This window comes from Streptopelia decaocto, assembly GCF_964273445.1.
Source record: "Streptopelia decaocto genome assembly, chromosome: 3".
NCBI lineage: Eukaryota > Metazoa > Chordata > Aves > Columbiformes > Columbidae > Streptopelia > Streptopelia decaocto.
The window spans coordinates 77,986,121-78,012,669 of record NC_138656.1 but is presented as its reverse complement, the minus strand read 5'-3'; the positions used below and the strand labels follow the sequence as shown (position 1 = coordinate 78,012,669).

General features: G+C 38.3%; 1 protein-coding gene across 1 annotated transcript; it reads right to left on the bottom strand.

Annotated features, from left to right (window-relative positions):
• Positions 1-5,305: 5,305 nt before the first annotated feature.
• On the bottom strand, positions 5,306-24,153 carry MCHR2 (melanin concentrating hormone receptor 2; the record flags this gene model as incomplete). The annotated part of the gene is made up of 5 exons (XM_082048927.1): positions 5,306-5,630; positions 6,668-6,787; positions 8,809-9,003; positions 15,297-15,506; positions 23,972-24,153. The coding sequence occupies 5 exons, from the start codon at positions 24,151-24,153 to the stop codon at positions 5,306-5,308; spliced, it is 1,032 nt and encodes a 343-aa protein (XP_081905053.1).
• Between the last annotated feature and the right edge of the window lie 2,396 nt (positions 24,154-26,549).

Here is a 26,549-nt window from a genome sequence, read left to right as displayed (position 1 = left end):
ATTGATTTATTTAGTATCAGGAAGAGGACTGGGTTATTGTTAGCAACATAATAAAGATTCAACAGTATGAAGTCAATCTGGATAAGAACAAAACTAGAGCTTCCTTCAGTATCAGTATTTCTGGTATACATCCTTCAGGTCTTGGTAGTTAATTCCCATTACATCCTCTGAAATGGTAAAGTACAATGGTAACTAATGGTCCCCTCAACTTCATCACTTTCCCTAGATCAATGGAGAAGGTAGCCACCTATGATAGTGTGGTTTGTTAGAAGGCTTAATCTATCTATCTATCTATCTATCTATCTATCTATCTATCTATCTATCTATCTAGTGAGACAGTTTGTACTTGGACACAGTCCGTCCTCTTTCACAGTGTGTGTGCAAAGAACTCGTGGCACAGTACTGTGCATAGCAGCAAACAGTACGAGAACAAATTGAGGGCTGACCTGTTTTTCCTGGCTGGGAAGGCAAGAGAGCACTGATAATTACAAAAAAAAAAAAAAAGAAGCAACAAAACACATGAAAAAAATACTTATATTATGAAACTCAGGGCCTTTTTGGAATGAACAATTTAAGAGAGCTTGTGTAGTGCGTAGATGTATTTTTTCACTTTTGCCAGTGATGCTATGGAAACTAATATTCTGTTCCACACAGTCTTGCAAAACTGCAAGTGAAAGATTAAAATGTCTGATTAAAGATATAAAGTGATTGCAATCTAAGCAATTTGAATGTTGGTGTCCAGGCATTTGACTTAAGAACCTAATTAAGAACCTAATGAAATTCAACAACGGCAAATGTCTTTACTTTGAGGGTGACAGGGCACTGCAACAGGCTGCCCAGAGAGATTGTGAAGTTTCCTTCTCTGGAGACATTCAAGACCCACCTGGATACATTCCTGTGCAATCTGCTTCAGGTGAACCTGCTTTAGCAAGTGGCTTGGACTAGATGATCTCTAGAGGTCCCTTCCAACCCCAACCATTCTGTGATTCTGTGACTTGTGGTGACAGATGCTTGGACCCGTGGGCTCCCTCAAGCACAAAGGCCTTTGGCAGTTCATGCATTTCTAATAAAAGTCTAGGAATAGACTTCCCTTTTTTCCTGCTTCTTTCAAGGAGTCTGAAGACTAAGACAGATTTTTCGCAACACCTTCTAGCAGTGAAGGACAAACGGGACATATATTAACAGAAGCTGCTCTGAAGCAATGTGATCCCAAACTCTGTCTGTCAAGCAACTTTCAAGTCTGATGTTTAAAATAATAATAAGGTATGTGCAAGGCTGGTTAAATGATTGAGATGATAGTCATTAATATTGGCTCAACACTACATCATACATTGTTTAACTGAATTGCTGGAGAGTAATTACACTTTTAGCTTTACATAATACACTAAACTGTGTAGAAAATTTCCCCACAAATATTCAAATGCTCAAATGTGTTGTGTGCATAAGCAAACAGGAAATGACTGCAATATTGAGGTTGCTGCTGTTTTGGATGATGCTGTATCCCTTTGAGGAGTCACCCAGGTGATGCTGATTTTCCTTCAAGGCAGGTGGAAGCTGACAGACAGCACAAGGGACAGATTATTGTTGTATAGCAGCATGGCCACGATAAGGGATCCTGGCCCAAATGCATACACGGGTATAAACTCAGCCCTTGGAAATCCAGCTTCAGGAAATAATTCTGAGGGAAGAATAGTCTTCTTATTGTGTTCCTCAGCAAGATCACCTCTCGGGTACTAATTATGTCTGAGACTATTTCCATACACTTGCCTTCTAGGAACTGTGCACAGATGTCCTCTCTCTCTGTTCTACCTCTGCGCATACCTTTAAATGGAGTATGTCCTGTAAATTAATCTCCAGCTGGTAGTGTCATTTGGACAGAAGATTTGGGCCCCAGTATGGCAAATCACATAGTAACATGCCTGCACTGACTTCCGTGACACTATCTACATGCTTAAAATGCAGTAAGTCTGTTAAGTGCTTTTACTGGATAGGGAACGCTGCATATATCATATCAGTACCAGCTCCTAAACTATCCAGTTTCACTCAGGCATCCAGTTTGCTCATGCAGGCAGTGTTTTAGGCTGGATGATGGGATTACAGTAATCATCACAATGTATGTAACAGGTGATACGTTATTAAATCCCAAAGCTTTGACATTAAATTTTCTGGAAGCAGTTTCAGGTCCCCAGTGCCCTGGAGTACAGTCAGGGCTCATTTGCTGGTGGTTTGGAAACTCTCAGCTGGAACACTCAGATTTAATGACTGAATATTTTCCCCCTCAACCTATTACCGTAAGTTCAAACACAACAGAAGCTTGAAATGCTGAACTGGATGGTGGTTGTGGCACACAGTTAATAGTCCTGATTAAAAATTCTACATTTTAAACAAGTGTTGCATGCAACATAAATAATACAAAAAATTATTTGAAGGTATGAGTGTACCTCTTATCTGAACTCACATACAACTCACCAGATTGCAAGGAAGTATCTTGAAAGAAATTATTTGAAATTATAATTTTTGTGTGGCTTATAGTTATGTGTGATTATGTAGTGACAAAACTACACTGAAAATGCACATCAGCAATGGGGAATGGACTCAGTGTTTCAGTTTGATTCCAGCAATACTTTGCCTTTACATGGCTGTTAGGAAATAGACTGACTCCTGTAGTTTTTCTCTAGACCCACAATTGTATTCTTCCTTCAGATCCAGTTTTTCTTTGCAATTACTGTTTCAACTGAAAGACATAATAAATCACCTATTTTTCAACTTTTAGAGCTATTTAAAATTCAATAGGACTGTGATATCTTCCTTTTCCTCCCCCATATGTATAGGCTGATCTTATTTTCCAATGAACTGCTTATTCTAGTTGTGTGGGAAACAACATAATCAAGACCAGATGCTCCAAAACTTTAAAGAAAAATAATTATTTCTATGATATTCCTTTATGGACTTTCATCAACATAGGGAATTTGGTAACTAATAAATAAAAAGTTTGAATATTTATATAAATTTATTTGAAATTCATCCATTTTATTTTCAGATACAGGGAACTAAAGCAATATGGAGAAGGTCAAAAAAATACTGAACTGTAAACTAGGCTATTAGTGTCCCATGCAAGAGGACATTCAATGTCCTGTCAACTTTGCTGTTATTAGAATAATTTCACAAAGTTGTACTTCTGTGATTCAGTTTCACTGCTATGACCTTTGAAGCACAGAAACTTTTAAAGCTGAGGTATGACAGGCAAAAGAGAAAAATACTAAGGATATAAAAAGACTATTTTAGCATTTTTTTAAGTGTTAAATATTGGATCCTGAGTTACTGAGTAACTGATGTAACTTACTGAACAGGTAAACAAGTTTGAGAAAAATCTCCTTTGGGGAGAGAACTTGTGTGTAGTGATCTGCTTTGATGCAAAAGGCCAGGCAAAGGGATTTAAAAGAAAAAAGGAAAAAAAAAAGAAGAAAAATACCTGAAACCTTTAAAGCCACATTTGTAACTCAGAAGCAAAGGTAACACATGCAAACACAGACTGAAACAGTGAGCTAACAAACTTGCACTTAACAGGGCCATATTTTGATAATAGTTGATAAACCACTTTGTGTGCAGACTGTTAATTAATTAGTGAATTAATTTTTGATGACAAAGCCTGTAGGTAAAGATTTTTAACAGACTCATTCATACAGCTGGGAAAAGTAACTAACCTTTTCAGATCTGAACAAACATTTACATGTTGAAATCTTACAGTTTTGCAGCCATCTTGCAGGGTTTAATGACAATATTTCCTCCATTCCTAAAGCTTATCTTGAGTATTCGCTTAGACTTGCATGGTTACAATAACACCACTTAAAATCTTTTATGATGCATTTTCTATGTAAAGCTTTGGCTTTACGCTATGAATAGTGATTTCAAAACTCTTAAACTCCTTTTTCTGTATGTGTGAGACCCTATGAGGCTGGCAGATACCACATGATGGCAGGAGAAGACGGGGCAGTACCTCAACCTGCAGTCTGGGAATGTGCAGCCCAGGCTTCCCTCAGTGGAAGATGTTTCCTTCTTTCCCAGGTCAGGACTCATGCAGTGGGTTGGCAAATCATGGAGTGGGATCACAAAATGTGACCTCCACAGTGCTGCAAATAAATGAATAAAAGGCCCATTTGGGGTGGGACAAGAAGATGGGAGCTAACTGCATGCATAAGGAGGTGTTTCCTAAGTGTTTCACATTCATCAGATCTCTGAATAAGAATACTGTAGTCAAAAACCCCTAGTCCTGGTGAAATGTTATATTATTTTCCTGAAATAAGAGAAAGCAGCTTAAGAAAAGAATGTGACGTAGATAAAACCACAGTTTGGCGAACACCAAAACTGTGAACATCCCTCAAGAACACTAGATTTTTTCAATGGAATTATTTTTTCACCAATTTTCTGTATTAGCTGGCAAAGTCCTAATAAGATTGTTTGATTGTGTCCTACTACTAAGAATCTTGTGGATTAATGTCAGCAATAAGCAGACATTCTTCTGGCCCTCTTGAAATGAGTGAGAGTGCATCGTGGCCAAGCTCTGAGTTAGCCTTGGCTTGTAGTGAGATCAGCACTGAGCTCTTTCAGGACTGAACATCCTTCTCGGAGCTGTCTTGGAAGCAGGGATTTTGAAAAAAGAGAAGCATGTCCCTCAAACATACAGTTCTTTTCAAAACTTAGGTTTAATAATTTCCAATGATGCACTGTGATTTCACTCACTTGTTTGCAAGCACACATGCAAAGGTTAATTCAAAAGTAGTTTTCCTCAAAAAGGGACTTTTTATGTCTCTCCCTTGCCTTTAATAGCTGGAAAAGTGAGTGTCAGATGAGACAGGCGTAGATAGGATAAAAACCAATTGTTACCCCCTTCTGAGTCATTAGTAACTAAGTTTCTTTTAGTCATTAACTTACAGCTTCCATGACTTCACACACAATGTCAGATCCCAAATGCCTGCCACAGTCATTCTATCTTCTTACTACCAGAGGACTACATTTTTTTAAAATCCACTTTTGTATTGATGCATTTGGTCAGTCTGTGTACAAATCATCATAAAAAAAGCAATGGCACAGTAACAAATAATATTTTTGCAGATGGTCTCTCTTCTAGAAGCTCTAACCTTTCAAACAGTGATGCAGATCCTCTTCTTACATCAACTCATGGAATTCGAGCAACAAAGCCACTTCTGAGTTACACTTTGACAAAGGAAGTGAAATCATGTCCATCTATTGCAACGAGCACATATGTACACAGATAATGCATTTTTCTTGGAAGAAGACCCTCCTTTCAAAAACTTGACTTGAGGGTGTTTTCAATTATGTTGACATCCCGTTCTGCCATTCTAACATCCACACTTGTGCACCGCCGGAGACGCTTCTGGAAGTTCCCACTAAGCAGGATGTAGAGAAAGGGATTAATGCTGCTGCTGGCGTAGCTGAAGCAGATGGAGACATAGTAGCTCAGGTAGAATGTCAGGGTTGGCTGAGAAACCTGGAGATTCATGAGCTGGATCACGTGGAATGGGGCAGCACTTACTACAAACACGCTGACCAGAGCAAGAACCATCTTAGTAAGCCTCATGACCCTTTGCCTGGGGATACTGGTGGTGTAACTGCAAAACAAAGAAGGATCGCTGGAATGGAAAGTCAGTGTGAGAAAGTGATGGCACGGATTGAGTGTGCTAATGAACGGCAGCTATTTGTGACCAAATTCATCCACAGTGCCACCAAAGGACAGCTCTCAACAACTTCATTTTTTTTTGTTGTTGTTTGCACATTATTGTTTCTTCTGCTTAGACTGAGTTGGATCCTATACTACACACATACAGGAGTCAGTGAGAATAGTTTATGTGATGAAACACTGACAATTATCTTTCCTTAAACATGGGAGCTATATAGCTTTGCATCCCTTTTCATCTATGACTACATTTTTTTGCTAACAACTGGAACAGAAATATCCAGTTAAAACATGACTATCATGAGCTTAAAGGGGCAAAGAAGCAAATGATCCTCCTGCTTGAGGAACTAACAACCACACTAAAAAGAAAATAGATTTCCTTTTTCATAGAAAATTGGTGCAAGCTGAAACGCAAAACACGTAGTTCTGGAACTAAAACGTGCTGACCAGGGGCTGCTGTCACAGAAACTGGGAAATAGTATTTTATCTGTTTGATGTGTCAATTTTATTTTATCGCCTAGACTTCCGAAGTCTGTGAAGAGTGGTCAGGGATCTTTGTGGGGCCTGCAGCTCCCTGGGGCATGGCAGCTGGTACCAGACCTGGCACCCACATTCTCCCAGGGTTTCCTAATCCCTGAACTGAGAACTTGAAGCTGAGAGACCTGGATGGGCAGGTGCCCTCCTGCAGCCAGAAGATCAGGGTTGGGTTGATGCCTTTTTGTTGTTCTCAGATAAGCTGAGGACTTCAACCATAACTTTCTCCACAGTGTTTCCTTCTACCTGGGTTATCTTGCACCCTCCACTAAATCCTGTCCCCAGTCTGTTTCCTGGGAAACTAATGTAGTGTCTGAAGTTACATGATGTAGTGCCTAAATGTTGGTTTAGGACTGTTCCTTTTGGGCTGTTACATATAAAACCTTTACAGTCTGAGCAGAACATGTGATATAAAAAGAAACGTGAATAATACTTTACCTTCCTGCTTTCTTGTTTTGCTGATACATCTCCCACGTGTAACATAAAATCAAAATATAGCAAATAAATATCAGTGGTAAAGGAAAAAAGAAAGTTGTTATAGTAAGATAAAGTGTATACCTGTAAAACAAAATGCAAAAAGAATGAACAAGGTGATTACAAAAAGACCATCTCATAAATGTAAAAAAAAATATAAATAACATTTTTCATAAAGTGGTCCCTGATTTGCGACTCTTGATTAGATATACCTGAAAACTATTTTAGATAGCAGCAAGTACCTAGAACTGCAAGTACTTTTAAGTATTAAAGTCTGTGTTCAGCACTTCTAGGAATACTGTTGACTACAAGAAGATAGCTACAGATTATACCAATTAGCTTTCCAAATTCTGTATGTGTGTGCTTTTCCCAGCACCTGTATAATTAGTGAAAACTCTTGCAAGCATTTATGCAGAACACAGTCTCCTTAGTCCCCTGATATTTCGCTGGTCTGATAGTAGACAAGTGATGACCACCTTCTGAGAACAGTTTTTTCAACCATTCTTGCATCATTAGTGTAATCTATTCTATACCAGCTTTCCTAGTTGTTTTGTGGGTGTTTTGTTACAATTTAACTTAGGTTGTTTCTATTTATTCTTTATCAATTGGAGAACTTCCATCAAAGAATGAAATTAGGTGATTTTGTAATTTGTTCCTGACAAATAGACAGATATTTTCTTATCACTTCACAGATAGAGAGCATAATAGTTTGTTAAACTTTCTGGTTGTTGAAGTTCATTTTTTTTTTACTCTATCTACCAAAGTCTCCTTTTACTTGACTTCAAACTTTTCTGTGTTAAAACCTCTAATATGGAATTAAACAAGCCTCTGGTGATTGGTCATGCCATATGAGAGAGGAAGGACTAGACTGAATTCCCCAAATGCTTTCAACCCTGTTTTTCTCCTATTTTCTCTGTTTTCTTTCAGGTTATTGGGGGTCTCGTGTCCTTCACAAGTTCTTGAAAATAGTCATATTTCAGGGATTGTTTTTATGAATACCTTAAGTCTTTAGCAGTGAATTTTGTCAAGCTTTGCTGACATTAAAATATTTATCTTCTGCACCGTTACATATATTTACTTTTTTTCTGGTCCTCCAGAGTTAGAAGTAATTCAGTTAAAAATCTGGTTGCAATTCAATTGGGGGAGGGGAAGAGAAAGGGGGACTGGAAGAAAAAAGGCTCAAATACACTCTTTTAGGCTTTGTCTGCATTAATGAGTAGTACAAATGAGTAGTGAAAATCTGTAGAGTGAAGTACTTGGTGCTTAGGACATGACACATTATACTCATGTTAGGGGGTTTAACTTTGAATTTTCTTTAATTGGATCCTGTGGATTGAGGACTGAACACACAAGAGTGGTTGGAATCCATTCATTGAGTTCCTGGAGCACTTTTTCCAGTCTGATTTCACCTGAAAAGAATACAGATTGTGTACTCTGAGACTGCTGAATAATGTGAACTCAAGTGTGGTAATTAGAGATAATTGGGATACACACTCCAAAAATACCTTCCTTATCCAAACTAACATGCTAATATAAAAACACCCAGTATCAGCCAAAATTTGCTCTCTGTTATGTAAGGCTTTTAAAATTTTATTTTACGTCCCTTGCTAGTCATCACGTAACCAGCTAGTTTGGATCTAACAAATAAGCAGGAATCTGCTTGGCCATGAGATACTGCAAAGTCATGTATGCAATTTGAGGAGTGTTTAATCTCTTCTGTGATCTATATCTTCCAAAGACGACAGTCTGCCAGGTCAGAAAGGGCAATGAGATTCCATTTGTGAACAACAGTTACCTAAATGCAGCAAGAGAATATAAGAAATCTTTCACTGTTACATTTGCTATATAGGATCTGTCTTGCTGAACTTGATCATGCTGGGGCTGCCTCTATATTACCAATACAATCTGAGATGCAATGATTTGAATGATACAAGGATCACCCTCAGCCTCTAATTCTATTTCATCCATCCATCCACCCATCCATCCATCAGCCCATTCATCCATTCTTCCATTCATCCGACCGCCTGTCAGGGATGTCAAGTATAAAATAGGTGGTATCCTCAACACCAATTGAAGACATGACCCACTGAGCTTTGAAAACTTACCAGAGAACATCATCAGGTGAGGTTAGATCAAAAGCGCAACTTTCCAAACCATCTTTGAACTTTATTACTTTTGAATAGACCCACACTGGGAACATCAGAATAAGCGATGCCACCCATAAACATAAATTGACTCGAATTGTCTTTGATCTTGTTCTCAGGTGGGTTAGGCGAAATGGCTGGACAAGAGCGACGTACCTGTAAAAGCAGGTAACAGAGCAAAGTAACAGAAAAAGGAATAAAATATTTAGGTTAATATTATTGACTGCAAAATAAAAATACTAAGAATAGCCATCACAAAGGAAGGAAGCTTATTTTTATTGAAGTTATCTCCTACAACATGCCAGAATGGCTTTTATTCAAGCAATTTCCTTAACGTTCAGCATGCATTTTTATAACTGATCATTCTTTTGGTCACAACATTATTTGATTAATAGGATAAGTGCTTTAAGATTTTAAAAACTCAGACATACAAGAAGCAAGCAGAGACAAAACCTAAGATTAAGTTAGTCTGGAAAAGGATTTGAGATAATTTAGTGTAGGCAAGACTGCTATTTAAAAAAAATAATATATATATATATGTTTCTGATATATTTTAGCTCTTGGAGTGCTCAAGCCTCTCACAGTTGTAACCAAAATATTTGATTTCCACATAACTGAAGATAAACTGGAACTGTGTCTGTAGGTGCCGGCAACATGTTGCATGCAAAACAATGGGATATTGCTCGAGGTCCTGTACTTGTTTTTCACAGATAGGGTTCACCAGCCAGTCAGAACAAGGTGCCTGCAGCACCTCAGTTTCTTGGTGTTATTGCCCTTGGGCAGATGAAGATCAGGAACCAGTGCATAAGATCAAGAAAGATGAATATTTATGTGATATTAAATTATTTTCAGTCTTGTTTGAGTGTGAAATAGATTTCATTATTCAAGCTTTGCAATAACCAATTTTTTTCACTAAATAAGGTTAAAGCAATGGCCATTATTGCTAGAATCAACAAAAGGCTTTTCTGGCATATGATATCTCAAGAAGCTATGTCTAATTTCATGCAGTTATTCTCAGTCCTCATGATGGTGACAGAAAGACCAGAAATCCTATGCATTTGCAATGGTATAACTGCTTTGTACCATTTTGGTACAGCTACCTCTCCTGTTTCACTGGCTGCCTCATGGAAATAGCTTCTGATACTGATATTACTTACAGGATCACTGTAATTGAGAGTAATTTACAGGCTTCTCAGGTTCTTAAAACTTGTGATTTAAACTTAAAACTCCTGCTTTACACAAAATTTGACCTCTTAGTCTCCGTGTAAGCATGGTATACTATGTATGCTTTGAGCTTGCTTTCATTTTTCAAGTGGTGCAAGCAACATATCTGTGCGAAGTAAGAGAACAATACTGCAAGTCTTTTTAAAATCAGATGCAGAGATGTTTTCAAAGAATGAACACTGAAGAGAGTTACAATGGACATTACCAAAAAATCAGCAAACAAAATGTGAATTAAAGGAACTATTTATGAGAAAATGAAAGTCTGTGAGATTAAAATAGGGCATGTGGGGAAGTACAGAAAAGTGATATTAGTAGCTGACGTGGAGTAAGAAGTGCACCTAACCAGGCACCTCTCCTCATGCAGGCTGTAAGGAGAGTGACAGGACATGATATTCCATCCTCTGCTGTGCTCTCCATACACCCTGTGAGTCATCTCTTAGACACACATTAATGAGGCTGAACTTTATCTGGTGCCTACAGTTGGCCTACGCAAAAACTCCTTAATGCTTTCATGAGCTTCTCCTTCATAGGAAGGTTTCAGTGAGATCCTGCTTTTGTTTCAAGCTGTTTAAATTCACAAGGTACCTAACCACAAAAACACTGTTTATTTCTTATTAGCTCATTCATTAAGAGCAATGTATTGTACAAAGGTTTTTAAAACAGGTTCAGATGCGTGGAGAATTATTACCAGGGTCTGTAGCTAATAGCATTGCAGTTGAAAAGAAAGAGCGTGGAAAGATAAAGCTGTCCTGAGTGGCCAGCTGGGAAGAGAAGCTACGGAGGGTCTCCAGACAAGCATCCTTTTCTGCATCTCTTCTCCACTGCCATGCGTGGTTCTCCCTGTAATGCTTTTTCCACAGTATCAACATAGTTTTCATCAGGACTTGTTCCCTACAAGTTGTTATTGCTGAGAGCACATATTGCTGAGGCTGCATGCTATTGTGCTGTCAAGTTTAGTGCATGTGTGGTTTTGGGTCTACTATTGCCAACTGGAATCTTTGACCACAGGGTAGGAAAATTGGGAGGGGAAGAAAGGGTGATTCTCATGCTGGTGGCAGTGACTTCCCATGAGAACCCCCCAAAACAGCGTGGTTGGTTGTGCAGGTGCAGGGCTGGCAGGATAACCGCGCAAGATCCGCAGCGTGGGAACAAGGGGAAAGTGCTACCCCAGAGTCTCTGGGAAAGGCTTGGGTGACCAGTCGCAGAGCTGCCAGCAGAAAGGCAGCTAAAGAGCTTCAGAGAGAGGGCTGTGAGCGATGCAAAAGGCTCTTAAGGCACCATGTGACGTGTGGCTTAGCGGATGATATTGCCTTTGCTCAAAGGACTGGAGCCCAGCGCAGCTCAGGACTTATCATCAGTGAATGGAACTCATCTTGATAGCAGCTGCAGTACAGTGTTTATCAGACTGATGCAGTTTGTAATAAAACTATCTGGGTTACTGGGCATTGGAGTTCATTAAGGGAAGGAATGACAAGTGAAAAACTGTCTTCTTAGCTTGGGATAGGTACTGAATCCACACCTTCCACCACCAAAAGTGCCCACCACTGCCTATGGGCTGTCTGACTTTGGTTCCTTTTGCTGTATAGACAGGGCAGGTTACTAACAATGCAGGTCAGGGAACTAAAATCAGGCCTGTATATATGTGTATTTCCTCATGTATTATAAAATGACTTTTCACACTTTCTGGATCATTTTTTTTTTCAGGAAATTTTCATATACCGATATGTGACTATAAAGGATAATTTCCCTAGGCTACTAATTCTCATTTTTAATATTCATCTTAGCAAAAGAAAAAAGTCATTTAATAAACTTAAATGAAAAGGAAATCATTAGACTGAATGGAATGAAAATACCACCAGAAATTCAATTCAATGAAAATATAAATGATTCTTTTTCTAGATAGAACTCAAACTTATTCCAGCCTGATGGTATTCTGACTTACCCTTCCCCAGACAATAAGATATTAATCTCACCCTAAACACTTATTGAGCAGCTTTTATCTCCATTCTTTTGTGGTGGTGGCTTTCTATTGGTTGTTTCAGTTTGGATATAATTTTCAGTCTTGCCCATTGTCAGATGATAAATTTGTGAAATGAAATGTGAATGGCGCATTTAGGAGAATATGCTGTTACAAAAATATGGGGTAATTTCCACTTCAAGCAGAGTGTGGAACGTGAAGGCAGACATCACGTACCCTCATATGACAAAGTAATTATCAGTAATAAAATAGTCTTTTGTTGGGAAAAGTCTGAAGAATGCTTACCTAAACCCAACAGAAATAGGAGTGTCTGAGCCATGTCCCTGGCACAGAGGTCTAGAGAAGGAGGCAGAGATGAAGCCTGCAGAGCTCTGAAAAAGTACCAGGCACCAGGTACGTGGTGCCTGTTACCTGTGCCTATTACCACATTTCTTTTTGCCTTTCCACCAAACTTGCTGTCTATGAGACCCACCATCACTAAAGGTACACGGTGCAGTCGTGAAAGCCAAGTTGACACTTTGAAAGAGAAAGTCTTTCATGGGAGCATGTGCTCCTAGTTAATGTTGTAGTAGTTAATGTCTGATTTCTAGCAAAGCCATAAACACATAAACATACTTCTGTCATGCATATAGGACAAGTAGAGAGGAAACATCTCTTAGAACTTGGATTTTCCTTTTATTTTATTTTTTTTTCCTTCCCTTCCTACCTCTGAACGTATCTTAACTTGCCATATTTGACATCCTATGGTCTAACATTATTACTATACATTGCCTATTGTCACAATTTAGTATACTGACAATATTATTATTATCAATATAACTAATTAGCATAAATTATAATCTCAAAGTTAATTATTAATTTATTTATATTGGCTTAGAACGTTCTGCTGTTAGGATTGCTCAAGGAGGCAGCAAAGTGTACTATGCTCAGAGTCTAATGATGGGCTGCTCAGGATATTGAGCTTTTAAAAGGCTTTTCCCTTTTCCTCTGTCTGGGGTGCTTGTGACTGCATGTGAAGTGAAGCAAGAAGCGGCAGGAAAAGTAGTGTGAAGAATGAGTAAATGGATTAGTCCATGGCAAATCAGGTGGTTCTGGTTTTAAATAACTGAAAACCCATAACTTTCATAGAGATATGGCCCCACCTACTAGCGATACCACTTTGGTAAATATTTCCTAGAGCAACATTACAACAATGGGCAAACCAGGAACACATTTTCTCATGCCTGTCAGTCTCAGCTTCTGCAAGCACTTGGAACACCTGCCCATTTCTTCTCAGCTGTCACGGAGCTGCTTGCTCCAGATTTATCTTCCTAGCTTCACCTTTCCATTTGTGTTCCCAAAGCCTTAGAATGATAGGCTAAATAAATGTTTATGAAGCCCTCAAAATTGACTGGTACCCTATGTAACTCTCAGACTTTGGGAACTTTGCTCAGGGACCTATTCCCATGCGCAGAGACACTGTGCAAGCAGGATATTCACAAAAAGCTATTATTTATTTGCTACTCCAATAGACAATAGGCAGGTAGGACTAGCAAGCTCCTAGGCTAAGTGTTAATACTCTTACCACCCCTACCTGACATCCTTGAGTCTCTGCTGAACAGCTGTCAAATGTGAGTGAAAGAGCATCTTCAGAATTCCTGGTTCTCATTAGTATTTTGTACCTCTTCATGCTAGTGTTTCTCTTCTTGAATCTTTGAGCTGCCAACAGTCTCCATCTCAACTGTTTTATCTCTGGGTGCAATCTTACCTTTCTTAGCATACAAGGTTCTCCTCCAGGTACTTTCACATGCCTTAGCATTTGGCAGTTTTCTTAGGAGGCTGAGACAAGATTATACATCTGTGCCATACCAAAAGTATGCCTTGGATCACAGACAACTGAAACCCTATCAACAGGATTACACTTCTTCTTAGAACCAAAGTTTGTGGAAGAAGTAGTCAGAAGCAGGTGTGCTCTGTGAGAAGGGACCCAAACAGTGACATTTTCCTATGACGTGCTCTGGTAGAGTCATCTTACAGGGAATGAGATGTGCCTCCCAGCCTCCTGTCACAGAAAGTCTGGCATAGGTTTTACCAGCTGCATCTTGTTTACTATTAATGAAAAAGGAGTCATGTGACTTCTAAATCCACATCAGTTATTTTGAACATGTAAGTCTTGGCTCTTTTCTTAAAATGTCAGGCCAAAAAGTTCCTTTGTCATTGAAAATAAGTCACTGGCATTGTTAATTGCATGTTCAGTTTAAGTCAAATGGATTATTGGAATGTTCTAGGTAACAACATTACTGTAGGGCATCATACTGGACCCCCTTTTCACCAATCTCACCATCTCTCCTGTCTCATCAGAGACTGCAGCAGAAGAATATATCAATATATCCAGGAAGTGCTGTCTGCAGCATACACAGTTCTGATTTCACTTAGGCAAGTGATATTTTCATTGAACAGTTGAATTTACTTTTGGTGTACATGGGGGTAAATTATATTAGAATTGTTGCCTATGTATGTCTATGTATGTTCTCCTCATCCAGAGAACAGGCGTTGTGGTTTGCCTCTTAGGAAGTTTTCTTTTAACTGGTAGGCAAAAGTTCTGCTACCAAAGTTTCATTCAGGTTTAATTTGTGTAATGTTGGCCTGTGGCATAAACAGGAATCTGTATTTAAAAATGTGTTTGATGTCAGTTTAGGAAACTTTCTCATAAATTTTAATACACATATTCAAGCTGCATAGTTTTTACAGCTTTCCTTAATGTTTTTTATTTCATATTAAAGCGAGTAATGAAAAGCAAACTTTTATACATTGTACCCCTCATAATTTGACCCCTAAAGCTCCATGGAGAGAACAGCTGGTTTTGCCACTTCTTAAGATCTTATAAAGAAATTTGTTTTTCAAAAAGAAATGCTGAAATAGTAAAGTCTCTGTTGGAACACTGTATGGCATGGTTCACTCCTACTATGAAGTAGAGGGTTTAGGGGAATAAAAACATAATCCAGCAATATGACAGATATTAATTTGCATGTGGTAGTAATTTTGTTCAGCTCAGACTTCTTCTAGAAGTGCCTTCCCAGGTCTGACCTGCTCCTGTCTTCCTTTAGAAGTGCTTTTATTTTTGAGAAATCCGAAAGAGAACATGAAGCTGTCCAATGCTGCATTAGCTATAGCATTTACTAAGGTGTAATTATGTTTCTTGCTTTTATTGTGAATTTGGGGTGATTTTACAGTCCAACAGAATCTGAAAAAATCTGAAACCACATACCTGTCCAAACTCATTGCAGTCATGATGGCGCTGCATGTGAACTGGTTGCTTGCGTCCAGGTAGGTAATGATGGTGCAAAGGGGGCTGCCAAAAGCCCACTCACCTCCACGTGCCCATTGATGAATGAGAAAGGGCATGCCAATAATATGAACCAAATCTGCTATAGCCAGATTGCAGATGTAGATATCTGGGATAGTTTTCTTCTGAGTTCTGAAATAAATGGAAAGACATGGAGATGGTTACTTGCCAGTTACTGTGGCAGATGCACATCCCCCTTTCTCCCCCTCCCTTCCTTCGATATGGAAGGTGCAGATACATCTCCCTCCACCCCCCCTCTCCTGTAATGGGGTTAACAGCTTCTTGTGTTTTGACCCCAGAACCTGTTGATCGGGGTCCTTAGGAGAGAGATGGGGTGGGGGCGCAGAGGTGCCAAGGAGCCACTGGGCACCCACAGCCAGAGTGGGGGTGCAGAGAAGCTTCTGGAATGCCACAGTCAGATCTGACAAGGCTTCAAAAGCGGGACCTCTCCTGCCGAGGTTTTGCCACCCGTTGTGTGGACCTCTCGGAGCACAGGTCAAGTGCTGTGGCCGAGAGCCCTCCCTTTAGGCAGGATGGCTGCCTGATGTAATCTCCTGGGACTGGGATTACCCCACCGAGCCACGTGGGTGAGTGATAAAACTTCTCTTTAATATTTCCTTGCAGGATCGCGGGTGCTTATTCCATGCTTAAATATAAGCACATGTAAAACTTCTTTAATAATTCCTCATGGGATCACGGGTGCTTATTCCGTGCTTAAATATAAGCACGTGTAAAATTTTAATAATTCCTTGACAGATTCAGGCAAGTGTATACTTCTCCCAGAGTCAGGGACAGCTCTGGCATTGTTTTTGGTGAGCCACGTGTATGCACACTGTGGATCTCCATTGTTATTATTTGCTGCACATTTAAAAATTACCTCGACTGATACTCGAACCTGTATTTATGTCACTATTGGAGGGTTAAACACTCATCTTCCACCAGTTAATCTGCTGCACCTTCTGTACCGAAGAAAAGTTTGTTTTGGAACCTGTTGTCCATCTAAACTAACTTTGGGGTGCCTCCGTGACAGTTACTCTGTTGTTTTCCAACTATACTGTTGACAGAGAAGACCTCCAAACAGAACTACACATAAGTACACTATCAGGATCACTATTTTAGAGTTTAGATATTTCAAACCTTGCATTTTAGGCTCAAGAAAAAGATACGGTTCATAAAGTTGCTTTCCAGTGAGGCTGAATGGGCTATTTAATTTATTGATATCAGTACAACTATCCATATTCCCATTTGAAAACTAGAAAGTGTTCAAAATAAGTGCAGGTCTGTTGGTAATAGGAACTCTAGAAATGCCAGACTAGCAGAAATAGGAAGAGACATCAGAGCCTTCCTGTGGTACAGTTGACCCAGGGCTGGATCTTGTTTAAAGATACAGACAGGAAGGTCTCAAGTGCTCGAGGTGAAAAGGAAATTGGTAAAAGAGAAATGTTCCTCTAGGAAAAAAAATAGTATGCAGTTAAATATTTAAAGATAGTCTTGTGAAGTTTATACATACATAGGAAACACAACTGAATTAAAACTGCATGCACAGTCATCTAAGTCAGGGGAGTCAAACTAATTTTCACCAGGGGCCATATCAGCCTTGCAATTGCCTTCAAAGGGTCAAATGTAATTTTAGGACTGTATAAATGTAACCACTCTTGATATAAGTACTGAGAGTTTGGATTTGACAGTTTCATAATGTCTATATTGCATAGGTTTTGTGTGATATATATGCTTTCCTAGAATTCCTTACCAAAATGTAATCACTATTTGGTCTCGGAGGAATGTCATACATGCAGTTGAAAGAATTCCTGACTTTAATTTGCCTTATTCTATACAAATCAAGGAAAGAAACACAAAGCATCTTGGAAGAGCACTGACATTTCTAAAATTTTTTTTAATTACAGGACTTTCTTAAAAAGGTCCTTATCCCCAGTCTCCATGTAGAAATCAACTTACCTAAATTCACTTACAAATTTGACACGTAGTCTAAGCTATTTGTCTAGGCTCCCTTTCAGTATCTCATAATAATTTTTTCCCTTACAGTCTACTTCAAAGTACCAGTTTATTTGTCGTTCTTCCTGGAAGACACAGTAGAACCTGCAGCTGGGAGAACTCCACCTGGTTGCCAACAAACCACATTCAGAAGTCCAACTCTATGACCATCATTTCCTAAAAAGACCTATGTGAGACGAGTTACTGATTACATATTTTTCCTGTTGCTTTCATTGCATGCTACAAGCTATGAAATAACTATGTTTCCAGAGAAACAAATTTAAGCTAGAGGGAATGAGCCAGATAAAAGTTGTTTTGTTTTGGTTTTTTTTTCCAAACATTTTTAATAAATTATGAAGTATGATTCACCGTCATCTGGTTATGATGCTGAAACCAAAGCCAGACATCTATAAAGTATATCTGCTGGCATTAATAAATGGAGCTTGTGGAGAGAATGAAGCATATGTGATCTTTTTTTCTCTAGTGCGTTTATCTTTGTGAACTTCGAAGGATGCAAAATCTCCAGGAAAATAAAAGCCCCAAAATGTGTTTCCTGCAAGGCATCAAATAGTACTATTATGGTCAAATACACAGGTTTCAAAGCATCTGAAACTGCCTGTATATGTCATGTAATGGAAAAGTTAAAATGGTGGTTTTCTGCTTTATTTCAGTCACATGAACAGGATAAATCATACTAAATTAGAAATGACTTTTGGACTCAGAATGAGAATCTCAAATTCTAAACTTGCAAACTTTATGCTTAATTAAATCAACAAAGAATACACATGGAACAGCTGTCCCATGGTAGATGGAAAGTGAAGTGTTGTAATATCAACTGTCTCATGCTTTGCACTGAGGTTCAGAAAACAATACCTTTTTAGATCAGTGTCCAGAAGCCAGGACATGTATTTTTGTACAGATTTTCAGATGGTTTCCTGTGGTGGCTCAGAGCCACAATATTTAAATGGTAACTCATGCACCAGACTTTATAATCTCAAATAATTTTTGCGATATTTTACAGTTTATTAGCTTCTTATATTTTATTAAGATAGTGGTGCTTACCTTCCGTTAAAAGTATCACTTTACCAAAAAAAAAAAAGCCAGGAAAATAATAGTGATACCCTCAATTTCAAACTTTTTTCTCTTTTGTTCTTTTAGTTTATTCAACTTTGTTGCCACAGATTTGAAAGCTTCTCAGCAGTTTCCCAAACCTCAGATATTGGCTGGTCAATTCATCCCTCCACCCATGTCAGGTTAATTTCCACCTCTGAAATACCATGTGAAAAATCTACAAAAGCAGAATTGTTGTTCTGCAAAATTTGTGAATATGTCAAATCTGTGATTCGTCCTACCTTCTCTTCAATTCTACTTCTACAGATTAAACTCATTACAAAATGGATTTGAATTATTCCAATCCATTACAAAAGGAAGTGTTGAGCAGACACAACAATGTGATAATACGAATACTGGCTGTCACTCCAGTAACAACTTCAAGGAACATGACAAGTGCATTATCTGTTGTTATCAGTCATTATGTATCCACTCTGACTACATTATGTGCTGTCATCTTTATTTATTTATACCCTCCTGGATAGACTGTCTTCATCGACTAGAATCTTACATGTTACTTTGGAATTGATCTTTTAGGTCAAAGACAAGATGATTTATAAGTATCACACATTTAAAAACACAAGGACATACCCTTTCTTCCAATAGGAAAGGTGAAAATGGCATCCCTTGTGGGCTAGGTCTTCAATGGCAGGTAGCACCAGCTTTAAAGTCATCCTCCTGCCCACGCCTTTCTCCCATACAACATCTATCAGTTCCCAGCAAAACAGCTTGTCTTGGAGGAAGCTTTTTGAAAATTCCCACTCTGGTGTTGACCATAGTCCGTTTCCTTCTGCTCTCATACTTGGAGTTTACCTAGGTTCTCAGTCCCTGAGAAGAGCAGGTCCAACAGCCGTAGTCCTGTACCTACCTAACACTACCTGCTGTTGGTAAATGTGTAATGTGATCCATCTTGGATAATTTCTGTGTGTGTTATTTTCCTCTACTGGATGAAAAAAACATCTCAATAATTTGTCAGGAAAGACTTGTACTATCTTCTCTCCTTTGAATGAGGGGTTTGGTTCTTCTTAAGTATTTTCTTTTCTTTTTGAAATTTAAAAGTCTAGTGTCTCCAGGTGATCTTGGTTCCCACAATCACTGCAGAGAAACAGAACTCTGGGAACCATTTATTCTGTCTCGGATAGGTATACGACAAAAAAACAATGTATTGCTCTCAGAAGTACCTCTCCATGGAGGGACCCAGATGGGTTGGCTTAGGCAATCAAAGTTGGGATGGAAAAATTTCTTCACATCTGTATGACTGGGTAAGGCCTATAAAATCTTTTGAGACTGAATCTTGCTCAGTACCAGGCATGAAAAACTGCAGAAAGAAATAGCAGCCATTTCTGCTCTATATGTCTGTCTCTATGCCTTCCCTCACTTAACCATATCTAGTGATGAATACTTCCAAGTAATTAAACTATCTAATTTGTTGTTGGATAACAACATTATCTAATGTTTAACATTAGATTAGCAACAGCTATAGAAGTTTGTCCTAGATATTCTGGTCCAAAAATATATTACTGCTTAACTGAATCTCACAGTTAAGCCATATAACATCACATAGAGACATGTATCAGTTGCTGTGCCAAACGTGATCGTGGGAAGTTTCACATTTCTAACATTAGCTTGTTTTTTCTATTTCTGAAACAAATCTAAAATGAATTCATAGAAATCAGAGTCAACTAACAGCATTCCGTCTCAGTGCAGAAACGCTTAGCTTTCCCATCTCAGTGAGGAATAAAGAACAGAACAGCTGATATATGTTTCAAGACACTGGGTATGCTGTTTAACATGTTGGGGTTTTTCTGCTAGACTTAGGAAAAGTAGGAACCTAAGACTGGAACAAACAACCCTTATCACATAAGTGAGTCGTTGTCTGTCACAGGAAGCAAGGTCAGAAGAGACTTCCTCATAACAGAGTAATTTCATCTCAGAAATAATTATTTCACTTCCATTACTCCTACTGAAGCCTATCACATGGCATCACTGCTCTAGAAGGTAAAAATCACTTCCCCAGTTAACAGCCTTTAATAGATCCTGACTGAGGTCTACCCAGTTGCTCTTGTACCACTTTCTGCTTTAGTTTAAACAGTCCTTTACCATTTCTGCTGTATTTGATCCTGATTTATGCAGAGTAAGCACACACCTCTGAGCCCGCTTTTTGTTTTTTTTTTTTTAAAAGTGAATTTTCATGGTTCTCCATTCTTCTGGTTCTAGCAATTGTTATTTTCTGCTCTTATTCATAGAATCATAGAATCTTAGAACGGTCTGGGTTGGAAGGGACCTTGATGATCATCCAGTTCCAACCTCCCTGCCATGGGCAGGGACACTTTTCGCTATTCCAGTCTGAATATCTTATCTCTCTTGGAAACAGCTGGTGAGAGTTGTATTTCAGGCCTTGTTCTGAGCCTGGAAAATGGCATTAGCATTTCTCTCTTTCCCCCGGAATGGCAGAGCCTTACACATATTACAGCTGTGTGGGCTTCTCACGCAGCTTTAGCCTATTGAAAGCCCAAAGAAATCCCAGGAGTTTGTCCTCTGTTGTTTTCTAACTGAAAACTGTTTTCTAACTGTTTTCTATTAATGAAAAAATAATAAGAAAATTATATGGGTTTGTGCATTCTGTTATTAGAGATTACTGTATTTCTTTCACTCTAGTCCCTCCTCTATTCTCTATCTGGTTCTTTCTGTATGACAGACTTATATATCTTTGCATCAGTCACATCTTCCCAGAGTCTGTCATTAGGAACACTACTGACACTCTCTCACACTTTGCCTCAGGTATCTGAGGGAAAATTTGGATGGCCCCACAATCAGTCCCTGAAAGTTTCCTCTTAACCTATTTCTCCTGAAAATCTTTTCAGGAAACTTGTTGCTTATAAACATCACCCAGTACCATCCACCTTTCAGCTATTTTTTTTTTTCACATTATAATTCTTGAACTCATTAGATTGTTCTTTAGCTGAATAAATAACATATAAAACTGGATAACATAAAACCTCTGATCTGGATAGGTTTGCTGTATGTAGCAGTTCCAAAAATTTTCTTCCGGTGCCTATATTCAGTTGCAAATACACTTTCTCCAGCTGAAGACTCAGAATGCAAGTAAAAAGCGTTGTGACACTTATTTACAAAATCTATTTTAGGAAATGCTATTTTATCACTTGCTATTAGTTGCCTTACCAAAAATCAAGTTAATCTGAAAAGCCGTACTTATAAATAATTCTATTTGATTCCCTTTTCTCTTCTGTAACATACTCTTCCTTAAAAATACAAAGTCAGACTAATGCAGCTAATTGATGCTTTCTGGATCATATTTTCTCCCTCCACACAAAAGCATAACCATTCTCCCACCAGCTGGTCTGACAAAGTAATTTTACATAAAATGTTTTCCAGCAGAACTGCAGTTTTGGGGACCAGTTTTTCCAGGGTACTGTTATAGGATGAAGATTCTTAGGTACTTCTGACTGACACTGCACTCTTGCAGCATTTTCTCCACCATTTTCTTTTTAATTAAATAGCAACATATATCAACTGCCTCTGTTATTCCCTACTGATGAAATTCATTCACACATGGAGAGCCAGACAAAAGTAATTGACTTACTAATTTTTAAACTATATTTCAATGCACAGGTGTATTATTACGCGTAACTTTTATTAGGACTTTTGGTTATTTTCTCCCAGTAAGTTGCAAATAATATAATTTTAATTTACACAGAAATGTTTGTCCCTAGCTGGCAGACCTGCAAACAAAACTGGGAAGCTGAAATTCCAAGGTTATTTCTTTACCCTGTTCTATCATCAATAAAGTATTTGCTACCGGGAAGCAAATAACTTTCTAGTCAAATAGATAATCTAGCATCTTTTTCTCTTGAAAGAACTGACTCTGTAATGCTAACAAAATTTAAATTTATGCATGAGAAACTGTGTTCAGTAAAGAGAGAAGATGCAACTCAGAAACAGAGCCACTGAGTAGAATCATGTCTGTTTACTGAAAGATGAGAATTTGACATGGTTATTTTTCAAAATGTAGCTACATTTTAATTACGAATTCGTCCACAGAGTCTGAAGTTTGTGGCTGTCTTTTTAAGTGTTGGCAACTACCACATTAAATTTTTAATGCATTATTTTCAAATTATTTTCCTGTGTATAAATGTTCATGTCCATAAATTGAATGCAAGTACGGTTTAAATTATATTCTCCGCCCCGCCCGCCCCCCCCCAGTCATTGTCTGTGTCTATTCCCTCTGTCTCTCATATTTTTATTTAAGATAGAAAAAAGCTTTTAACCAGGGCCTAAGAAATCTTTGTTCCTTCTCAGTTTCCTTACATTCTATTTTTTTTTAGACACTAATTTTTAGAAACTCAATTTATTTTTTTCCTTTCTATTCATTTTTACATTTAGAAAATCATATTGCCATTGTGTTAACTTTAGACGTACTATTTCCACATTTTTTTCTTTTGCATTCAGATTATGAGCTACAATGTTCTTGAGTGTACCAGGCATTGGATTTCTGGTAGTTTCAAGGGAAGTTTACTAAAGCTCAGGGTCTGACAGGCACTTCCTAGGTTGGTCTTTGGAAATCTTTACCTTTAAAAGCACAGTATGTAGGGGTAGAGTACCTCTGTTAATCCTTGTAGAGTGTGACATATATCAGACTTATGCTGTCATAATTCCTTACGTTAAATTTGCACTGAAGATAAAAGCAATTTTTTCAAGATATATGGTTATGGATTTAGAGTTTTTCGTAGCATCAGCCACTTGTAATCAAGTTATTATATAGAAAAAGACATCTTTTGTTAAAATTAAGAGACTAGAAGGTATTTTCTTGCACAAAGGATGACTGGGTCAGATTTTATGACCCCCCAAAATTTAGCAACTTCAGCAATTTTACCTTCCCAGAATACAACAAAAATATCTCGAGACATTAATTCCTGTCATTTGAGAATCCTCATCTGGCACTTAAGACCCTGTTTCCAGAACCAAGGGGATGCTGGAAAAAAGCAATGAAGTCTAGGAATGTAAATGGGTAAATGGAGTTCTGTTATTAGAATAGTCTGAGGTAGCAGTGCGGTTTTCAGAGCAGAAAAACACTATACTTCAACTGATCTTAAAAGAGTTCTGTGAACATTACAATGCCTGGCTAGTACCATTACTAAAGCCCAGTCTAGCGTTTACATGTGCTACTGGGAAGATTGCTGCCAATTATCATGCAAACCAGAGAACAAGGCATGTGTTTTTGTTTCTTTTAATATGTTTGAATTCAACCATGTACTTAAGCACTTTCTCATAACAGAAAAGGCTAAGCAAGCATACATTACTGTTATCTCTAGTAATGATTTAATTTTTTTTTAATGAGAAGTAAATGTCAGTGACTAAATGGAACATGAAAAACTTGCTATCCTTGTCTTTGCTGGGCAATTCACTTTCTTAGTGCAGTCTTCACTTATTTTTTCAGCAATAAATCTTATTGAAAAATGCATTCAATTCCATACCTTATTATTGTGAATACAATGAGGATATTTCCAACTAAGCCTGTTGAACAGATAACCCCAATAAGAGAGGGAAGGATGATTGACTCTGCAGCACCAATCACCTGGTAGTGGTGCCATCCACTCCAGGAGCTGTTAAAGGAGCCTGGTGTACTGTTCTTACAGGACAGCTGGAATTCACTCATTCTTCGGCAACTTTAGGACTTAGTTCTGTAGGAGCAAGAGAAAATATATTAGTTGTGGACTAATAATTTGAATATCATTAGTTAATTCTAGTATCTAAGTGTACCCTACTTTTTAATGGTTATCTCAATTTCATAAAAAATCTTTACACCAAAAGATTTTATTTATTCAAGATCAGACATAAAAGAACTGGATTTCATTGTTTTCAGAATGAAATCTGTGATATAGTAACACAATGATAACTTAAACAATTTTGTAATCATCCAAGACACACTATTTTAGAATCACAGTTTTTATTCCACTCTCAGAAAACCCACTGTCCACTTTGTCTTTGACTGGGCTGGACCTGGTAAACAAGAAGTTGAACACGAGCTATCAGTGCACCCATGCAGGAAAAAAGGTCAATAGCATCCAGTGCTGCATTAGGTAGAGCATTACCAGCAGGACAACAGAGGCAATTCTTCCCCTCTGCTTAGCTCCGGTGACGCATCTGCAGTGCTGGATCCAGATCCGGTCTCCCAATGGCAAGAAAGACAGGGACTTACTGCAGGGCTATGAAGTTAGTGAAGGGACTGGCACATCGGGCATATGAGAGGCTGAGAGGGCTGGGGGTGTTCAGCCTGGAGAAGGGAAGGCTCAGGGGAACTTAAGCAATGCATGTAAATGGTTGGTTGCAGGGGAGTGAAGACATGGGAGCCAGACTCTTTTCAGTGGTGCCCAGTGACAGGACAAGAGGCAATATGCAGAAACTGAAACACAGGAAAATCCATCTGAACACAATAATGCAATTTTCCCTGTGAGGGTGGTTAAATCCTGGACACAGGTTGCTCTGAAAGGCTGTTGAGTCTTTACATATCTCCATCTGTTTGAATATCAGCTTGAGGTGTTAAAAAGCACCTGGATGTGGCTTCAAGCAACCTGCTCAAGCAGACCCTGCTTTGAGAAGGATGTTTGACTAAGTGATCTCCAGTTGCCTCTTCATACCTCACCTGTTCAATGCTTTTTTGAATATGTGAAATATGAGAAAATGTTGTTAGTTTTTTTTTTTTTTTAACTCAAAATCACCCCTAATCTTGTGTGTCCATTTTGAGATGCATGAAGCTACAAGAAACATATCGTTTCCTCAGCTATAAGTTATACCTGAGGACAAAGCTATTGGTGCAGATGCATATAGTCTATTTCTTCAACAGCTCCAGCTGTTGCAGCAAAACTATTAATATCCGTCTTCTGACCCATACACTCATTTTCCATAGTACGCTCAACAGAATCTTTACTTTTAAGATTCTTAATTGCCTAGATATGCAATCCTATATTTCCTCAAGTAAAGATGATATATTTTTTCCTGAGATCATCTTTTCACACCAATTCACCTATGCAACTGCAGCCCGAGTCTCTGCTTTATTTGCCGGGTGTAACTTCAGGCTGGTAGGAGCTGAATACGTGTGTGAAGGCACTCTGCTCAAAATAATTCAGTAAGCCCTGCTGAGAGTCCAGCAGCTTCAGATAAGGCACTGAAGAACAACACTGCCCTGCAGTTACACCCATATGCAACTTTAAAAACAGGAAATTGAGAGGCAAATCATACTTGTGTATTTTTAATCCTACTTTGGGCTAAATCTATGTCTTTAGCAAATTTGATTGCTATTTCAGTAGATACAGTATCTTAAAGCAAAATTGCAGCCCGAGGTGAAGTAAAAAAATACTTTATATACTATATAATTCCTTTATGTATTTGAGAATAAAATCACCCTTTTACTGGATTTTAGTCTTTACTAAGTGATGATGAGTCACTGCTCTTCAATAAGATCAAATTAACAATAGCAAGATGCTGCTGTTCAAGATACAAAGAAGGCAGTAGGTAATAAATACTGAATCTACTTGCCAAAACCGGGGGCTCCAGGAGGCTACCAGAAATAGGAAAAAATAATGACAATAAAATGCAGGGACAGATTTTTGAAAATCTAATTTAAAAATAACCACTTTCCTGTTGTTTACAGAGAAGAAACCTGCAACAATATGTTCCTTGAGTAGGGGGGTAATTTTTACACCTGCATAATGGATTTAAGTCACAGACCACCAAGAACTCTACAAACTTTATGTTTCACAGAAAAGCACAGGAAAACACAGGAAAGTATCTTTTGATGGTGAAATACCATTTGTTCCATACAAATTCTGAGTGAATGTCGTGACAACAGAGTTACTTATATTGGTGAAGACAAAATAAATCTGGCTACCACAGTGAAAACAACTTATCTTCACACATATGATTGAAACCATGCCTTACTAAAGTGTTTGTAAGTTACATTAGAGGCATGATTTTTACATATATTATAGCAAAATCACACACTTTTCAAGAATTAAAAAAGTGGAAAATCCAAAACTACTTCTGTGATTGGTA